The sequence below is a fragment of the Bombus impatiens genome, unplaced genomic scaffold (assembly GCF_000188095.3).
Source record: "Bombus impatiens unplaced genomic scaffold, BIMP_2.2 scf_0042, whole genome shotgun sequence".
Taxonomy (NCBI): Eukaryota; Metazoa; Arthropoda; class Insecta; order Hymenoptera; family Apidae; genus Bombus; species Bombus impatiens.
In genome coordinates, this window is record NT_176461.1 from 10,228 (window position 1) to 30,183 (window position 19,956).

The 19,956-nt window shown below is 38.0% G+C and overlaps 1 protein-coding gene across 1 annotated transcript in view; it reads left to right on the forward strand.

Annotated features, from left to right (window-relative positions):
* The first annotated feature begins 1,020 nt into the window (after nucleotides 1-1,020).
* Nucleotides 1,021-19,956, forward strand: part of LOC100741287 — a 488,970-nt gene continuing 470,034 nt past the window's right edge. The window contains exon 1 of the mRNA XM_024370390.2: nucleotides 1,021-1,373. Coding sequence (XP_024226158.1) covers nucleotides 1,313-1,373 — 61 coding nt within the window. The 5' untranslated portion in view covers nucleotides 1,021-1,312. The remainder of the gene's footprint in view (nucleotides 1,374-19,956) is intronic.

The following is a 19,956-nucleotide window of genomic DNA, read 5'->3' on the forward strand; positions in this document are numbered from 1 at the left end:
ACACCCTTCATATCGATTATGGGTTAAATATTGACAACTAATCGATAATTACAGATGAGCTTTGGAGAAGAGAAAGAACGTAAAAAAGAAAAGAAACATTTGCATCGTCTTATTTGGCAAAGTTAAAGGTATTAATAATCATATCCAGCATCATATAGAATCATATATGTCAAATAAAGTTACGCTAAATAAATTACAATACAGCAATTACTAAGTAATAAAAACCACTGTCATCCTTCACCACTTTCACAAAAGCAGACAATTAGAAACCCTCGTAAATTAGCCGAGACAATCGCAAGTAACCGCGAAACTGTGCGAATTCAACGGATCCATTATCGTCTGCCTTAACATAGTAATTATACCGTAAGGTATCGCGATCGAGTGTCGCGCAGTTCCTTTCATAAAATCGGAGAATTAGTGGAAACTCGGAGGTATCGATATGAAATTGCGCGATGCGCAACCTAGAACCGTTGGTATCGGCGGGTTAGCGCTACAAACAATCGTTTCCCGTGTATTAACCCAGTTCGAAGCGATGCGATGGAAGGTGGGCCCTTTCGCGGCAATGAGGCGACGGAGATAACTGGCACAGGCGCGACCTACGATAGAAAGAAGGACAGAGAATGAGGCAAACGAGAGAGTGATCCGCATAGCGCGATAATCTAAAAAGCGCGATAAATTGACACATAGGAATAAGCGGCCACGGGAAGGGGCTTATGACATCGGCCGGGCGCATCGGCGGTGCTCGATAAGGTCGGTTAAAAAAAGGGGTTGAGGGGTCGCAGGAAACAGAAAAGAGGTAGAACGATCGTAGCCGATGGAAAAATGAGCGAGGAAGACGATGCAAACGGGTTGTCGGAAGCGTCAGGTGGGGTTTCGGGTGAGAGAGGGCCAAGAGAGGGTGAGAGTGTCGAGCGGGACTCGCGGAGGTGGAGGGGAGCGCCTCGGGTATATGGAGTGTCAGGAGGAGGGCGCTGGCGGCGGTCGCGGGCTGCAGGGAGGGAGTCCGGCGGATACGAACTCGGATAGGGAACAGTGGCTCAGTTTGCTTTCGTTCGTCCTTGCGGAAGGTACGTACCGGTACGCTTTGTCCCGTGAATCGTGTAGTTTTAACGCACGTTGCGTTTACTTCCTTCCGATATATCCAAGTCTATATCGCGGCCAGTATCCCATTTCCGGCGGTAAGAGAATCGTGAACGCGAGTTGCCGTGTGCCGACAACAAGGTGTGTGAATGTGGTCGTGATACGAACGGAGATCAGTTAGTGACGAAGAGGTGTATCCTGCCGCGAGTAAAGTGTCAAGTGCCAGCGGACCATGAATACAATGATACGAATCTGGATCCTCTGCAGCCTCTTTCTGCTGGGATACGTTCAAGGTTAGTGTGCATAGTTATTATTCACTAAGTACGATCGGTAGACACGTGTATCGTACCGTTAATATCTCGAGTGCGTCCTTAAGCGGGGACCATTGTCGCGAGTCGTTCGATTCTCGGTAACCCTTTCATTAGACGAAGTATCGAAGAGTTTCGATGTCGAACTTGACCCGTCTATCCGAAAATAGTCGTCAAGCTACACGTTTTTATTGTATCGATGGCGCAAGGACAGCGTCGAACTGTCGTCAAACTATGTTGTTCAATAACAACAATACCAACGCCGTTATTTATATACCATGTCCAATGTCACACTCCGCGCTATCTGGTAGAACGATCGCAGGTGGCCAATGGGGTTGCACGATAAGAAATTGTTTCTGGTTGCGCCGCTAGTTTTTGCGGGGTCCCGCGAGAGACGTTCGCTGTCCCGTGCTCGATGTTTTTTTGTAAGTGTCTATGTATACGCGATGTGTGGCCACGTGCGCTATCTCGTCGAGCGGTTGGCACCGTACCACACAAACGGAATATCGCTGTTTCCTTCCCCCTAACATACATACACACTCAGCCAACTGTTTCCGTTACGTTCGTTACGACAAGCGTTCGAAAAGGTACGTTATGCGTTACGATTCGCGCCTGTGTAAACGCGTCGGGCGTTCTAAAATAGCGTTTACTCCCACATTCACGAATTATATACTACGCGGTAAAATGCATTGAGATCGAGAGAAAATTCTGGCACTTCAAATTGCCCCGAGCGTATCCTTGGCACAGTTTATTCCGTGTTTCCTATTCGATCGCCATGTCATCGTTCCACAAAGTTTCACGACACGTCCCTTTTCGCAGCTATTTTTAAACGTTGCTGCAGTCTACCGGTCCGATTAGTTCTCTCTGTTCAGCATGTCGTGGTGGCGCTTTCGTTTCTCTGTTTCACGATGGAAACAGCGATGCTGTCACCGCTCTCGCGGCCTGATTCTACCAAGGCAATCTAATTTGATAGGTTTCGGAAATAGAACAAAAAACATGTTTGAAATATGGCGAATATTAATTTCGTTTTATAGCAGTTTCGATTCACGTGCGCTATTTTGAGAGTTCTGTCGATTCTTGTTTCGTGTATCGAGGATTTTCGAGTAAATAGAGTTTGCTAGTTACATTTGTCAATAGTGAGAATATGTATATGTATATATATGCATACTTCGCTTGAATAGACAATAATGGTTTATATTGTGGCTCTGATTATGAAAATCCAGATTAAATTGAAATATAGTTGGTATCCGCGATATAAAAGTTAATGTATTGCAACGAAGGACATTTTGTAAAAGGAGGTTATTTTTATCTGCTTTTTCTTTGACTTTTAAGGCTCCTGTATCGTACATAGTTGAACTTTCCCAAACATACGCACATGATGTAGAAGAATATTTTTTCTCCAGACTGATTTTCAAATCATTAGTAAAATGAAGTCAGTTTAAGTGAATATAGTAAAAAGAATTTTCTAACCTCAAGAATTCAATAAGTTTATCACTCTATATTTTTTGAAGATTTGAAATAAACTAATTCTAAGTAATTTTTATTTCGTTAGTATTAGTATTTTGACAACTGTGAAGACAAAATTTACAGAATAATATGTTTCATTTTAGTAATGTTCATATTATAAATTACTATGTTTTATATGAAATTCGAGTAGGATGATTTCCTTTCTGCCGTTGTTTTGTCTCAATACGTAATGAGAAATAGAGAAAGTGCAAAATTATAAACAACACAAATGATTCTGCAAAATTAATTTTCATATGTTTCCGTTTTCGACCTTCGTATCGTGTAGGAATTTTTATTTTTTCCCTCACTGGCAAAGGAAGTTGGATGATATCGGAACACGGTAATAGAACCCAACTTCGAAATTGATTTTCTATTCGGAGGAAGAAGCGGCCGTAACGAGTTCATTAATCCTGCCGCGTTAAACTGCAACGCGATATAATTAAAGAGATATCGACACAGAAACCGCGCGTAGAAGCCTCAAGTTTTCTGTTATAATTATAGAGCTCGTTTCAACGTTTCCTCTTCACGGTCAAGAAATTCGGTCGAAGAAAATTTGTCGGAATTCGCGAATTTTCGCTTCTTTGTCGACGAAGGAACCTCTACGGGAAATGCATCTTTTCATTATGCAAACTTTTTCCCGCGTTTCTTTAACAGAAGGGCGCCGGGAAAAACGTTCGTGAAATAATCATGAAACCGCTCGTTTCACTAACACAGGATGGTCGATGCAGATTCTTGTTAACTCTCACTTTAGTTATTCAAAGCTCTCTCTTCCTCTTTCTTCTTTTCTTCGTTTCTCCCCCGTGTACGTCTATAGGTAACCTTATCATTGAACGATGCGAGGTGAGCACCGGGGCAGAGCAGTCGTGCGCATTTTTTCTTACGATCGTTTCCCTTTATGCGGGGTTTTCCATTCACTGTGCATCACGTGCTAATCGACACAGCTTGAGGGTTCATGTACAACGAAACACCGTTCTGGAACGATCCTCTTTAAACGGAACGCCGCGTATTTAAATTGCAGGGTAATTGTTACATACGCCAACACATGTATTTCCGTGTTCATTGTCGATTGTCGAGACTCCTCCCTGTGGAATTTGTAAAGATCGGTGGTGACGTAATATATATTAGCTCTGAGGATATCTTTGTTAACGTACAGACGTAATTATTTCTTTAGTCACCTTTCGTGTATTTGTTACTGTGCATTAATTGCATTAATTACATTTGATATATTTTGTATGATATTTATCATTATGCATTAATGGGAAGGATTAATATAGCGCGATCATGAATCTTGTACATATTACATCTGAGTATTAATCTGCGAAATATTTTGAAGTTAAAGAAATACAAATCGACAAAAAGGTTGTAAGTATATTTGTAAATTTATCGATAAAAGTAACACAGGAAACAGTTTTCACGTTATCGTACTAATAGTTCAAACCGTATTTTTCGAAATAATACAGAGTCCAGTTAGCGACGCATTTTGTCATCGATGTAAATGAATAAATTGTTAAAGTGCATGGTTAAATTGACAGTGTATTATTTCGAAAAATACAGTTTGAACTATTAGTACGATAACGTGAAAATTGCTTCCTGCCCCATCGATGTAAATGAATAAATAGTTAAAGAATGGTTAACGACAGACAGTATTTATTATACTATAGATAGTATGTAGCACTTATTGTCAGACATACTACATTAAAGCAATCCTTTCAGCGCTCAATCTTAAAGCCACGTGCCATCTCTTAAATGGTTAGGTGGACCTCCGACAAATTACACTCGACAAAAGAAAATTGTACCTCGTACCCTGAATCTCGACAAAGAATCCGCCATAAAATGGAATTTAACACGATGACCCGAACTGATGGGCGAAGTCCCTTCTGTATATCCCGCGAGGCTTCCTCGTCTCGTTGAAATTTTTCGGCCCGTTATTTTTCGTTCTACGAACGGGAATTAACAATTTCGTTGGCCGTGTATCATTAACCATGCACGGCTCGTTTCGACCTCACGTTCGAGCTCTTCGTATCGTTGAACTTCATTCCGTGTAATCGGTGCCAGTAACAAAGCGCGAAGCTCTGGAATCGAGTCTCGTTTCAAAACATTATGTTTCGTTCAGGTATTTCTCCTTTTTTTCAGTTGTATTTTTTCTCATTTTTCATTTTGGAAGAAAATCGTAGATTGATTTTTCCGAGAGTCAAACTTTTTTTCTCATTTTTCATTTTGGAAGGAAATCGTAGATTGATTTTTCCGAGAGTCAAACTTAGAATTCGATGGTCAGGGTAAATCGGTTCAAGATTTTTTAAGAGTTTTGTTCAAGGGAACACTGGTGGATATCGATTGTGGCCAATGGCCCTGGTGTTAACGCTTCACAACTGCGTGAAAAACCGCTGTGTTAGAACACATTCGCATCTCATTATATCATATTTCCGTTCTCCTATTCCACCTTTCTGTTTTGCGTAGGGTGCCGCGTAGGGTGCCGAGTGCATGTCCCACAAAGGGTTACGGCGCGTTCCTTATATTGTACGTTAATGCGCTGATGAAATGCAGCTTCTTGTTCGACATTGTTTCAGGTGAAATTGTTTTTATTGTAGCAGGCATTGCTTCGCTATTTCCTTATTCCTTTGCTTACAGATTTCGCTTGTATTTCTCGTGAATGTAAACTTTCATACAGTTCTCCGTTTGTATTAGATTACCTTTAACCTACACTTCTATTTCGAAATATTAAACACTCATAGAATATGTAACAATTAACCAAAATCATTTGTACAGAAAGGACACTTGTAAAAGTATATTTCAGTCGCGAACTATAAAAAAATGTTATTTTACTGCATATCATCCATTAAGAAAAAGAAAGAATCTCCTTGTAAGAAATGAGAAAATAATTGATAAGTACATGTAGCGAGAAAACCTCAAAATTTCAACGCGATTATACGTAAATCGCGAACTGGTGATTTGTGGTTAATTCATACTGTATAGTTAAGGCGTAAATCCGTATCAGTTAAACAATTTGTCAGAGAACGAGGCTGGTGGTCTTTTGAAAAATAAATATGGATCCCAAGGGGCGCCCATTGGAAACGATGTAGAAGTCAATTACTTAACTGATGCAAACGGAACTCGTTTACTTAGCCCGTTTAGCTTTATGACAATTCTCAATTGACGATATTTAACTTTTGCTTGTCGAATATGTCTCGCATTGATTCGGTACGTGACCAAATACGTGACAAATACGTGACAGAAGCAGTTAATAGCATCAAGTAGACCACCTTATTTCTATTTTTAAAGACGTTCAGATGAAAAAGGGTCTACGTTGCAGTACTCATTACCTAAAATAGCACTTGTTGCCAAAGATAAACAGCTGATACTAGCATCTGTATACGGTGTACCTATAGCTGTAGTATAATCGTTCGAATTTACGTGATCTCGTCATGGAATTATTAAATGCTTCTTCATTAGCATTTACCTGGATTGGTAATCAACAAAGTGCACGTTCTCGTATTAAGGTGCATTTGATTCGAGGAAATACGCCTTTGTACATCGATATCGTTGACTGTTTTGCGATACAATGGGCAAGCAGGTAATTCGGTTGCTTATTGCTGATTGCTACTTACTGTCCCAGCACGAGACTTACTTAAGGGGACAGCAATTTTCTGAGAGTGGTTTCGAACGATTTTCAAAGGAAACCGAATGGAAATTTTATTTCGAACTCGAGAAAGCCGCGGGGAGAGTTTTTCCACGTGGAAAAAGGCTGGGAGATAGGGGTAAAGGAAGATAGATAAGGAAAATGAGACACGGGAAATGCCTAGAAAGATAAGAAATGTTCATGGAACGTCCTGCCTGTTCCCTCGTGGTCGTTTTAATGATAAAATTGTCGAACGTGAAAGTTCACGAAATTATTGGTCGTTTAATCGAATGTATGTATCATAAAACTCCCGTGGGAATAAAATTATTCAGCGGGAAAGAGAGTGTACCGAATTGTTATGAAAAAACAAGCAACAGAGACAATTAAACTCGATTAATTATTACGGATTATTTTCGTGTTTTTCTATTCTTAACAAATTATTTTAGTTTGAAGAAAATATGAAAAAAGAATATCCTTCGATATGTACGATTTCTCGTTCCAATTTCATGCAAAAGCATATTCTTCAAATATTAAGTCCTCTTGTTATAGTAAATATTCGAAGACTGCAAAAAGATTAAAAGAGAAATTTATCAATGATGAAAAAAAATTTCGCTACCTTAATTGGTTTAAATACTTCTTATCACGAATTAAATTGTTCGTTAATATGAAAGCTCTGCCGTTGTTATCTAAAGCACGCTTATGAAATATCGTTCGCAAAAAATGGAAAGTAATTTTCAGTTAACAAAGATTCATGTAGTCTGTTGCCAGCGTTCCTCGAATTTCTATTTGCAGCGTGGATAAGTGAAAGTTTTATGATTGCACCAGGTATTAGGGAAAATCCACCAGCGCGTTAAGCTGTTTTTTCGCGATGTTTTCCCGCGACCGCATTAGCACTGGCAATGGTGGAAATAGCAGAATAAAATATTTGAAATTTGCCAATGGTAATAACGTTGTTTCAGTAGGATATTTGAAACAGTAGCAGTTTTATGGAAATTTTTATATTTACCTTTTTTTTAGAATGAAAACTGAATGATTAAATTATGAAAATTGTATCGAAGAAAAAGGAACAATCTTTTATAGGTATATTTCATAATAAAACATTGAAATCTACAAAAATGCAAAATGGAAAATTATAAATCTATGATTTCGTTTACTCTGTTAGTTTTAACATTAAAATCTATAAAAAAAAAAAGGAATTTTCTTCATTTCCAATGGATTCACTCGTTTCATAATAAAAAATATGAATGTTTTTTATTAATGGCGATTTAATGGCGATGGTTTTTCCTTACAATAATAGCCGGAGGCCAGCTATGATATTCCTGTTGTTATTAGAGAGAGCAAAAATGCTCCAAAATCTCGACGAAATTAGATTAAGGTCGCGCCAGTTGGACAACCCTTGTCCGGTGAATACAACTAGGTAACAAAAAAGTGCAAGCACGCGGTGACCTTAGGACGTTTTAATTAACTTTTTAGATGCGATGCCGTCATTTTACAGCACGGTAATACGCCTTGTTTTTTTTGCGGGAAATATGCTTCTATATTTTCTGCCAGTCGTTAGGCATCTGGAGCGTAACTAACACGCTCCAAGGACAAACGTTATTCGAAAAAAATCTGACGATTTGAAGCTGCTTTCTAACAGAACCTGCAATTAAAGCTAGATTTTTATTTTCTACTGGTTGAAACAGGCGTATTAACGATATTCAAATATTCTTCTTGAATTATTTCGAAAAGGGACGATAAAACGTAAAATGTAGAAAAGTGAAACGTGTAAAACATTTGAACCTTTTCTTTTTTCTCTGTTTTGGCACATTATAGGTGGCACGGGACAGAGCAAAAAGAGTTGGAATAATTGGAAGGACGGAAAATGCTGAACGCGAACGTTTCTAAAGAGGAAATTTAGATCGTAGGGAATTCTTGCAACGGGTCGTTGAAAATTTGCGTTCCTTTAAACAAGTGAAGCTGCTAGCAAAGTGAGGCAGCTTACTTTAATAGAATGTAATGTTCGAAACAGTCGTGATTGCCTTTCTAAGAAACACAACTTGGCAACGGAACAGAGAAGGGTTTTACATCCTTTGGGCATGCTGCCGCCTCGTTTAATAGTCAGTGTAATTCGTTGTAATATACTTTCGTAAGAATCGGTTGTTATTCCCGATTTCAGCCTTTCCGTTCTTCCGTTTCGCGTATTTTATTTAAAGAATGCCAAATTTTAGTAGACTTCGATTTTAGTTAGCGAAGATACTTCGTTTTAATCGTTCGGTGCTTCGATTCGCTCCATACGATGCACCGTATACTTTCCGCTTTTCCTCTTGCTTCAAACTTTTGTTGCACTGCCATAATGGAATATTCCTAAAAAGTTTTAAGTTCCACGCAGTTGGGAATTTTCTTGTAATTAAAATAGATCGACATCAAACTGAATTTCGTAAAAATTATATCTTCTGTTTAAACTACAGTTCATAATAATTCACAAAAATTGTTTAACGCTATTCCAATATATTACGAACAAAGGATTATGTTAAACGTTGAAGTTGAATATTTAAAAATTAATTATTCATATAAATAGGTATAGACTTTGGCCATTAGAATTATAGAACCAACACACTCGATACAGTGGCGAAGAAATTGTCATTTATATCATTATCGTATGGTGCTACAGTAGTTAACCCTTGTAATGAAGATACATCGTCAGGGATAGTAGTTTACTAGTGGGAACTTTGCCCGACAAAGTTGTTAGGTTCAAGTCACTGTTGGTCGCTTTTGAAGTACGTGTCGCCATTGTTTTCCTAGGTGTGCGTAAACGCGTAATTAACACCGCTATTAATAGGAGCTAGATTAAGCGCTTCCCTGGAATGTAGATTAATCTATTGTTTAATAACGTACAAAATTTGTCGCGTTTGAAAAAGATATCGTCGGAGCAATTATTTGGTTGCTGAACGTGTATTAAACTTGGATGAATGGTGGTAAATCAGCAGGCATTGATCAAGTTCTCGGTACATTTTCGCTTGTGATATAGAATAAGCATAATATGTTTCCTCATGTAAGAAGGAATATAACGAAGTTCCTTTCAGCGTACTTGCAACAAATTAACGACCATATTTTGCTATTAACGCGTTAATTGATATTTCTTCATAATTTTTGTCGCGAATTAATCGTATAATTAATTATAATTAATTCCTTCTTACATCACGGAAGATATTATGCAGTTTACATAATATCGAAATATGGAAATCGTGCCAACTGATATGTGTGCGTAATGTACAGAGGAGGACTATATTCAGCAGCCAGACATTTTGCATAAACGAATGTTGTTAAGTTCCCCCTCGAGAATTCTCAGAACAACGTTTATCGATCAGTTAAAGTAGAATCGAAGCTTTTTAAAATAGTCCGGAAATTTTTAACACACTCAACATTTGGCTTTAAATAGATTTTATGAAGTACTTTGTTTTATTTTCCCTACGAACTATACAACCATAGTGTATCTTAATTAATGCAACAAGTGTAATTTATTTAAAGCATAACCATCGTGTTGTACTCATAAAAATATAGTTCTCAATTGTTTACATGTTTTCACACTTTCATATCGTACAAAATTGTACAGAAAAATATATCAATATTTAGACTTTAGCTTCAATCATTTCTTCCGCGTATATTAAAATATTTGACTCATCCTATAAATATTATCATTGATCTTTCACTTCAATCGCCAAGTCAATTGTACAGATTTTCTACTAAATAAAATTGTTTTACGATCACCTCATAATCTCAAATACGTCTAATTTATTTAACTTCAAATAAAACTCTTTAAACGTGCATCGTTTCCCTTATTCATTCGAGTGATAAAGATTCGCGCGTTATCGTTGAACTGTAAGTAGCAAGTATTTCATTAGCCCCTGTTTGAAGGATAAATTTCATTTCCTCGTTTGCGGATTCTCGTGACTTCCGTTGAGTTTTCGTTGCCTTAGGGCCTCTGCATTATGCACGCGTCGTTATTCGAGGAAAAAAATAGAGCACTCGGTGGTAGTACGAGCCTGTAGGCGGATGGGTAGATTGCATTGAGTTTGTAGGTTGCACTTGCAGCTATCTTAGACGCGGAAGCTCGCAGTCTTGCGTTAACCCTGTCATCCGGCTGCGGAGTGCATTCAACGGGCGCAAGCCGTACGCGATTCTCTGTTTCCTGAATCCTTCGTGTAAATCTGGCTTGTAACGTGGCGCTCGGGCCACTTTGTTCCCCCGGAAGTTTATTAGTTTTGTTATTTCCATCTGAAAGGGCGCGGTTCGCTAACGAAGCCGCGCACTTTGCTCTCGCCATAGCTAGCTCTCACTTCTCTGATGCGATTATCATTATCATGGAAATTGCAAAGAATCACTATGGACGATGTTATTCGGAATTAGGATTATTGCGAGAATTATGCCGGTATAATGGTTTGCACGTGAAACGTTGGAACGATCATTTGGAGAGGACGCGTTTATTTAACGAATCGTTTTACCATTTGTAAATTCTAATAAATTCTAATAAATGGCAGAATTATGTTACAAGCGCGAGCACTTTAACAAGTAGGTTATTTCGATAGATTCTGACGAAGCGGTTTCATGTTGGAGATATTCCTTCATAGAATTGAAAATATAAAAATATCAGGCGGTGATACGATATGAATTCTCATTATTTGTCTTTTTTTTATATTTAAGAGACTTGGAAAATTTCTGAGAAATAGAAAAAAATATTGATTTGTATCGGTTATTACATGTAAAACTTGTTAATAATATCAGTATTGATAAAGATATTTTGATTCGTTCGCATAATCAAAAAATTCTTATTGCTAATATTTGTTTGGAAAAGAACTTTCTTGTATATTTCTAAGGTATAATCGTTAATTTTTTCTTTTTTTTTTACAACTGTTGCTCGAATCGAAGGTCAATTTAATTACCGCCCCCCGTAATGAGATTAATTACTGCCACCACGAAATTCGCTCCCTATTTTACTGCGTTTACTCGTCGCTCGGCCTTGCTGTTTTATTACGTTTAATTAACATCGAGGTATAAAAGAGTTACGCTGCTTCCTGAGACTAGGTCAAAAATGGCCCTCCTTAGTTTGCTTCCTTCCTATTCACATCGGAGTAAACGATGCGCCTAATTAACCTCGTTTTCGTTGTTTTTACCGTTCAAGCTGCGAACCGCGGATTTAAAACCGGCTGGCAAACACAAATCCGGACAACAGTTATTCAAACTGAAACTGTCGGCCACTTCAGAATAGAAATTGTATTTTAAACGAAGCGCCACCATTGAACGGCAGCTCGGGACATTATTAAATGTTCAATTTGTTGCACGAATAAAATACTGCCAGTCGGTGAAATCTAAAACTTTTAATATTCAACAACGCAGGAAGGTATTTGCAATTTGTTCAAAACATTTTTTTTTTCAATTCAAGCACACTTATACGGAAATATTTCTCTTCTGATTGACGTATTGGTGTTGTAAAACTAAAAATTGCGATGGCAAAAATTTATTTTTGGGCAAATGCACAACAAAAATGCCGAGAAGAAAGAAGAATGCCGAAAAAGTTTGGCTTTTAAATTTTCCTCTTTTATGATTTCTATTATTGATAAATTCGTAAAAATTACCGAAAGTTTCAGATCATTTAAATACGTACATTGTACAAACTCGATGAAATTCCATTCGATCGTTCTTTTAATCGCACTTGCAATCAACTTTATTTGTTATAATTAAACGGAGGATATTTGTTCGATTAAACGAATTCTCGAGGAAAATTCTTTCAATAAGAGGAATAAAGCCAGAAAAGTGAAAACAGAATAAGAGGACGGAAATCTAAGAATTGAGCCCTCGCAGAGATGATGCCAACTTTGAACGTAAAAATTAAAAAGCAACATTTTCTAGCATCTCAATGGAACGACGAAAATCAATTTGGAAATAAAATTTTCTACGCTCCGCGATATTTTTGTATTTCTGTACTTGCAGACTATATGTATTCGAACAAAACGAGTCTCAGTTGGCTCGATTGCTCTAACAATTATTACCCTTAATGGACTGTACGCGATGACGGCCACACTAATCGACAAATGCTGTTCACTTCGTCGACTGTTGTAATAATTGCGGCAAGGTGTAATTAGATTACACGGCGCAGCGTTGCAAACGATCGCCCGAGCGACAACGTTCCTCTTTACATTGTAATTTCACTCGTAACGGAGTGTATACGTTGACCCGCGCCGCAACTGACGTTTTGCGCGCGTTGCTCCTCTTATTAGAGATGATCGGCTTTAATAGATGCGCAGGAATTTTAATTATATCGTGGCCGTTATGTCGCAGCATTGAAACTGTTCTGTGTCATTGAATAATGGTACGGCTACCCTCGATTCTATTGAAATTTTTCGATCGAAAATTCTTTTTTCTTCCATGTAATAAGGTTCACGTTTAGGCACGGGGACATAAAAACGTCGATAAAACGGTTGATAATGTTACTAATGTTCCGAATTAACTTTGTAACATTTTTACAATATTTTTTATTTCGACGAAATCTTCGCATTAATCTTCTCATTTCGTGTTACCGATCTGATTGATGAATGAGAAAATTTGAATTCGAACCTGCTTTGCGAATATTCTTCTAGCATGTGATTTGGAAGAAATTTTGATATTAATTTCTTTATTTTTCTTACTTCTGATTCCTGTAGTCGCGCTACAAATTCTCTTGCACACAGAATGATTTTACTGTACGTATAAAAGACTTGAAAAGCGGTAGCTCGTTATCGTTTTAGAGAAGGTAATTAAACCTCTCAGTTATACTTCGTTTGCTAGAAAACATTGGATATTCCAGCAAGATTCTGCCGACAAGGCCAAAGCGATGCAATGTTGACTGGAAGCGAATTTACCTGAATTCATCACTGCAGAAGATTGGCCATCAGGAAGTCCGGATCTTAATCCCCTCGATTATTGCCTGCGGAATATTTTAGAAGGCAGGGCATGCTATAAACCTTGTTGCAACGTCGAGGCCTGTTGTGTTGATGGCGTTTAATGCCTTTAAATGTTAAAAGCGTAACAATCGGTGAATGCTTAGAAGTTTTTTAAGTTTTTAAATGAAGTACAAGGAAAATATAGTTGCATCGAACAATTCGATCAATTTTTCAAGGAATAAAGAACTAATATTTGTTCTAATTTAGCACAACACAAATGCACATGAATAAATTACATACCGCTATATAAATTAACAAATTTCTTTGCACTAGTGTAACATGGTAAAATTTTTTTGAAGATTCGGAGAAGACAATTATCTTCTAATGAAAATAATTTATAAAATTTCGATAATTATTTAGGATCTAGTTGCAAATCTACGTTATTTAAGTTGATGCTGGAAGCATAATATTTCATATTCAAGAGAAAACGGAACCATGTTATAGTAAACTAGAAGCTGGTCCGAATAACCTCAGGGAGTAACATTTCACAACTGTCTACTCCAAACTACTCCTAATACCTATCTTTAAAACGCAAAAAGCATACGCGAACAATTCATCGCCGCGTATACATCTGACTCTCCCGTTGGAACCGTCAACTCGGAACGTTCCCTAAAAAAGTTCACCGAATCTCACGGTAACAATCTGTCACCCTGTGCTGCTCACTCTGGCGCCCCTTCTACTTCAGTCAGATACACGTTACCACGCAGAATGAAGCCATGAAGCTATCAGCCAGATAATTAATCACGGAACACGGGGGACCGTACGTAGAAACTCAACTGAAATTAATAGAGCGTTGCAGGAAAATAGTGTCGGTCGGTCCCCGCCTCGATCGATTTACTTACATCGTTATTCAAAGTGTCGGGAAAGTACGGTCAAAAGCACGGTCGAAAGAGGTGAAGGGGAGAAAATGAAGAAAAGAGCAAAAGAAGAAAAAAAAAAAGGAGAACGAAGAAGGCAGAGTAGAACATGACGAGGTTAACGTTTCGAAGTCAGCAGCATGCGCATACTTAATCACCTGTCGTTAACGAAAATTCCGTCGAAACCGTAGCTGTCCGTGTGTTGGATGTTGATTAAGAGCCTGCGCTGTTTAAGGCTCGAAAGAGCATTTTAACCGCGGCAAACGATAAATGGTGACGCGCGCATTGATGAACGGATGCGACGCTTACATACGTTTAACGCCTGTATCTACGTGTATTCGCCACGATGCGTCAAACGTATCGCGTAAACGTATCGCGCGTTATCAAATGAGAGAGCGGCCGGGCGCTAAAGAGCCGTAACTAAATTCGCGCGGATATTCATCCGTGATAACTCCGATTCTTGGGTCAGGTGACCGCTGTGAACGGTTCGTGAGCCGCGAGTCCCCTTCGACGATCGACCTCTCGTGCCCCTGTTTGCGGTAATTTTCCATCCAATTTAAAAGAGCAGATAATCAACCACCGCGCCGGTTCACAGCCCCGAAAATTAACGTAATGTCGCCTCGGAAAGAGTCGAGTCGACCAACAAAGGAAATACTTACGATCGACTATATCGCGTAATGTCTGATTAATCAGCTGCAAATGACCGCCAACGTAAAAGCTACCGCTTCCTTTTCTCCGGAATCTTGAGGCAGACGCGGCTTGACGAGTCGCGTGTTTTAATATCGATTGTAGAACGGGATGACGGTGGGAATTGCGCGGAATTGTTATCAACGCTTACTGGTACACGTAATTAATTTGCACGATAGACGATGCTCCGTTATGCTCGTTTTTTTTTAACGTTTATAAATGATCTCTCAGCGCGTTTCATTTTGTTAATGTCGATCTCCTTTTTATGCATCTTTTTAAGCATTTCTCTGCTTCCTTTTTTCTACTCTGTTTCTCTTCTGCGTAGGTTGATATTGAGAAGGAAGTTTTAACGTAAGGGGAGATTTTATGTCCGTGTTACGGGTCTTATTTATTATCTACTTTATTAAAATTTCGAGAAGAAGGTTGATCTATATGAGAAAGTAAATGTATCGCAACAAGTGAAGCATTGTCTTGGAGAAAATTGATTTCGGAGTTCGTTAGTTAAGTTTACCTCAATTAATTCCCAAGTTCACTGAATTTTCCTGTAGGCTAAAATTTCTCTAGTATAATCAGTTCCCAACTTATTTCGCATCGGAAAATGTAGTTGGGTTTTAGCGTTATTTCAAACAAATGACTGAGAATAGCTGCATAATCAACGAGAGTTTGCAAATTAACAATGAACCGATTAAAAAATAATTTTCACCGAAACGAGGGACGTTACATAAAAGATCGATTTTCCTCTAGTTTATTTGAATTTAGATAGAAAGTCGCGGCTTCGTTCAAATTAAAAAATATTCAATTGAAGTTAATACAAATAAAACGACCGTGAAAATCGAGAGTCAGAGGTGTCTTGGTCGCGTCGTTTCTCGTCGTTATTCTTCTCCTCTGTGAATTTTGCTTCCAGGGAGGAAATTCGTGAAATTTCATGATACTCGACAGAAAAGCGGGGAAAACACGATTACACCGGCTGCGATTTTATGCCGCGACGCTTTTGTAAAAATAAGCGTAACGGGCGGGTGTGCAAGCGCGGCGACGACGATACGCGATTAAATTAGAATGGACGATGCCTCGGTTTTCTTGTCACGCTTGGAAATTAGTGTAAGCTGATTTTCGGTCAAGGAAATTTGAAGCACGCTTGCACGAACAAAGCGCGCGTGCATCAGCTTTGACTTGCCCTCTCATTCACAGCCTACTCTACCGAATATTTTCAAAATATTAATATAATATTCTACAAATATTTTTATATAATAAACGCGTTTAATCAACTGTTACAAGGCCCCTCGAATTCTTTAAACCATTCAACGTACATTATATCGTTATATCTTTAAAATAACGTGATCTTCCAAAGTGAAATCTAAAGCAAGCGATTTCACAATACGAAAACATTGTTGCAAATGATCCAAAGAACGTAGCAGGAAGAAAACACATGTAACTGAATTCTACTAGTCTTGAAAATTCTTATTTTAAGGAATTATGTGCATAATGGAGTTCCAACTATGATAGTAACTGTATGTCTAACTTAAAATTCAAAGTAAATTGATTATTTCCAAACTTGTAAATTATTTAGAATAAATAAGATTAAAAGAGAAACATTGACGAAGAAAAGAATTTTATTGTTTCCTTAGACTTGATAATGCAATTATCGATCATTGTTCTGCAAATTTCCCAACAAACTTTTACCTATCGCACTGACTAAAAATCCTGGTACAAAAAGTATGCATTGTGCATACCTTGAATAATTTCCCTCTTTTCCACTTTTCGTCAGAAACAAATGTGCAGTTGTAGGATAAAATTAATTTTTATGCGTCCACGTGTTGCGTTCGCCGCATTGTTATTGCGAAGGCAGTTGTGGACAATTCGACGGTTTCTATCGATACTTTCGATTGTTCGTATTTGTTCGTTGTTCATCATTCCATGTAGAACATGGCCTATGCTTTAGTTGAAATTGTTGCAGTGTAGGTTAAACTCGGGGTCCGGTGAAGAAGTAAAATAGCTCTATTTCTGGTACTTTACAGCGGCGCAATCAGCCTGAGCACCTGCTTCCTTAAATATTTATGAGGTTGATAAAAATCAGGCGGTGAATGGTAATGACTTTCATTAGCCGCGTCTACCTGTATCTGGTTTGTATTGTTGTTCAGATGTAAAGAGTGTCATTTTGGTCAGAAGAAAAGTGTAAGCAATAATACTTGCGTTTAAACGTAACACGACGTCAAATTATAATCGTATTATTTTCTTTTCATTACTCACTCGTTTATTTTAACTTACAACTTTCATCGCTGTCCTTTTTTTTGGTGTTAGGTTTTTACCATTCGGAACATTTAAAGTTTGTTTGAATTTTACCAATAAATATTTCTAATTTAATTGATAAAAACAATGCAATTATTGTTTCTTTAAATTCAAAGTTCGTAATATCTAAAATGATTCCGATTTATTCGGTTTATCGAGTCACTTTAATCGCTGTTTCCAAATTGAGGAAAGAAAAACGATTTTAATAAACTGAAATACTTTTTGATTTCTATATCATTTGATTCGAACGTATATGTACGAATAATTCCTATTTAGTCGTTGGTCTTCATCTATGATCATATGAAATTTGTTGTATGCCGATTTGGCGGATGTTCGTTAAAGCTACTAGTCAGAGAAGCTTTATTTGCTTCATTCATCACTGGTCCACTGCGGCCAGGTTTTTTTCGTCGCTCGAACCTTTCCGTCTGAAGCAAGCTTTTGACAGAAATTTATAGTCGTGCAACTCAACCATTTTTTTTAAATATTTCACCTCTGTTTTGTGATTTTTATTAAAAAAAACGCAGGTCCATTGTATTGCTCTCTACAAGCATTTATCTATGAATATCCTTTATTTAGGAGTCTTTGTTGGGATATTTAAATAATCTTTGTAATAATTTCAGAGATTTTTATTAGTTTCACATCCAAATATATTCCCGTAGAGAACAACGAAGCAACGTGTTTTTAACAGCAATGCATCAACAGTTTATACGATCGTAGCTCCGTAATTCTACAATTCTTTTTTATGTTCGTTTTAAAACAGTCAGCAATCAAGCAAGAAATGAATTGCGAATTTCGTAATAGCTGGCAGCTATAGCACTACCCTAGAAACGGGTGATAAATTTATCAACCTGTGAATTGCCAAGTTCACAGACGTGTGAATTTATCAGGGCTGTTCGTAACAATACTTCATACCGGTTAAATCATTCGTATTTCTACGAAATTACTACGATTAAGCTCGTTCAAACGAATTTTTATTTTCCATTGTGTTCTCTACTTTCTCCTTTTATTTTTCTTCACGACTGCAAATTCAAGGATTGGACATTCTTCTTTCCCTTGTGAATGCAAAATTCGATCGAAGACGGCGCGCGGAATGAATAGAGAGGATGTTCCTCCAAAGAAAGTCGCGCTACGTTAAAAAATTCCGAACAGAAGCAACGGGAAACCTCGACTTGTAATTACTGCAAAATGGAAACTTCGGCCGAATGAGCCGAGAGTTAACAAATTATTGTACCGACCTGGGCCAGGAGATGAGTTCGCGTTATCAAACGTGCCTGAAATACACGACCAAGGGAACAAATTGACTTCGTTAAAATCCAGCCGCCACGAACCTTTGTGCTTGAGCTCCGAGTAAAGCTGAAAGCATCGAACAAACACGGATCTTCGTTGTCACGATGACTTCTACGCTGATGCTATATAGAAGCGAGTTGATCCAATGACCGTGACCCCTGAGTTACGATCTCGTTGGTAAATGTCGCGTTAAATTAGAAGTTCGTAGATTTGCTTGGTTCAGGTAATGCTTCGGCTGAAAGACTTACGCGAAGATAGCTGTGTTAGTCTTATGCGGAGCTCTGCAGTGATTCTTGCTTTTTCTTAATCATAGTTCACTCGTGTTGCCTTTATATCTTGTTGCGATGATTTCGATCTACTCTATAGACATTATATTTCTACAATTCCTTAGACATTACAATCCTATGGACGTATAATTACAGAGACGATAGAATAGTATAATATTTTAGGTCTTTCATTACTCAGAAGTATAACGAATAATTCAAATACTTTGGCGATTTCTGTGAACTGTACATATTTGCAATAAACGTCTTGTAATCTTTACATGCTTTTCCAGATTAGTTTGAAATTTTATGTGTAATACACTTGATAACATAATGAATAATCGTCTGTTGAAATACTTCGGCAATTTCTGTGAATTGTATATATTTACAATAAACGTCTTGTAATTTTTACATGCTTCTCCAGATTGGGATTAATGATAATGATAATATAATGAATAATTGATTGTTCAGATACTCCGGCGATTTCTGTGAACTGTACATATTGCTTTGAAATTTTACGTATAATACACTCGATATATTCGTAGAATGTTTCTATAGGCGTTTAAATATTTACGCGAATTACTGTACGGCTGGGAAAACAGAACACGTAACTAAAAGAATATCACATTGAAACGAACGGGCACTCGGTGTTGTTTTTTCCGTGCTTCTATGTACGTATGACACAAAGGTTACGACAGAGGCAGAGGAAAGAGATTGTAAGAAGCTGGCAGCTTTGTGCAGCCAAAACTCGGGAATCTTTGGTTCGATCGTGAGCAATTGAGCGTTCACGAATGACTCTCGCCACTAAATTCAACGTTGTTATACTATTCGTACGGCAGTCCATAAAATCCCGGTTGGACGGTAGCCGGACGGTTCGATCGTTCTGATGCGTCGATACCATGTCGGAGGGAACCATCGCGTAATAGAGCTGAGTATGTTTCGTGAAATAGATCGTGGATTCGCTCTGGAAATAGTTTCGATGACAAGTTGCCGGTATTGTGCCGTTACGAATGGCTCGTAAACTATTCATGTGTCGATTACAGATGCCATTGGCCTCTTCTCTCAGAGCTCTTGCCTGCAATTAGAGGATGAAGCGCGTCTAGTCAT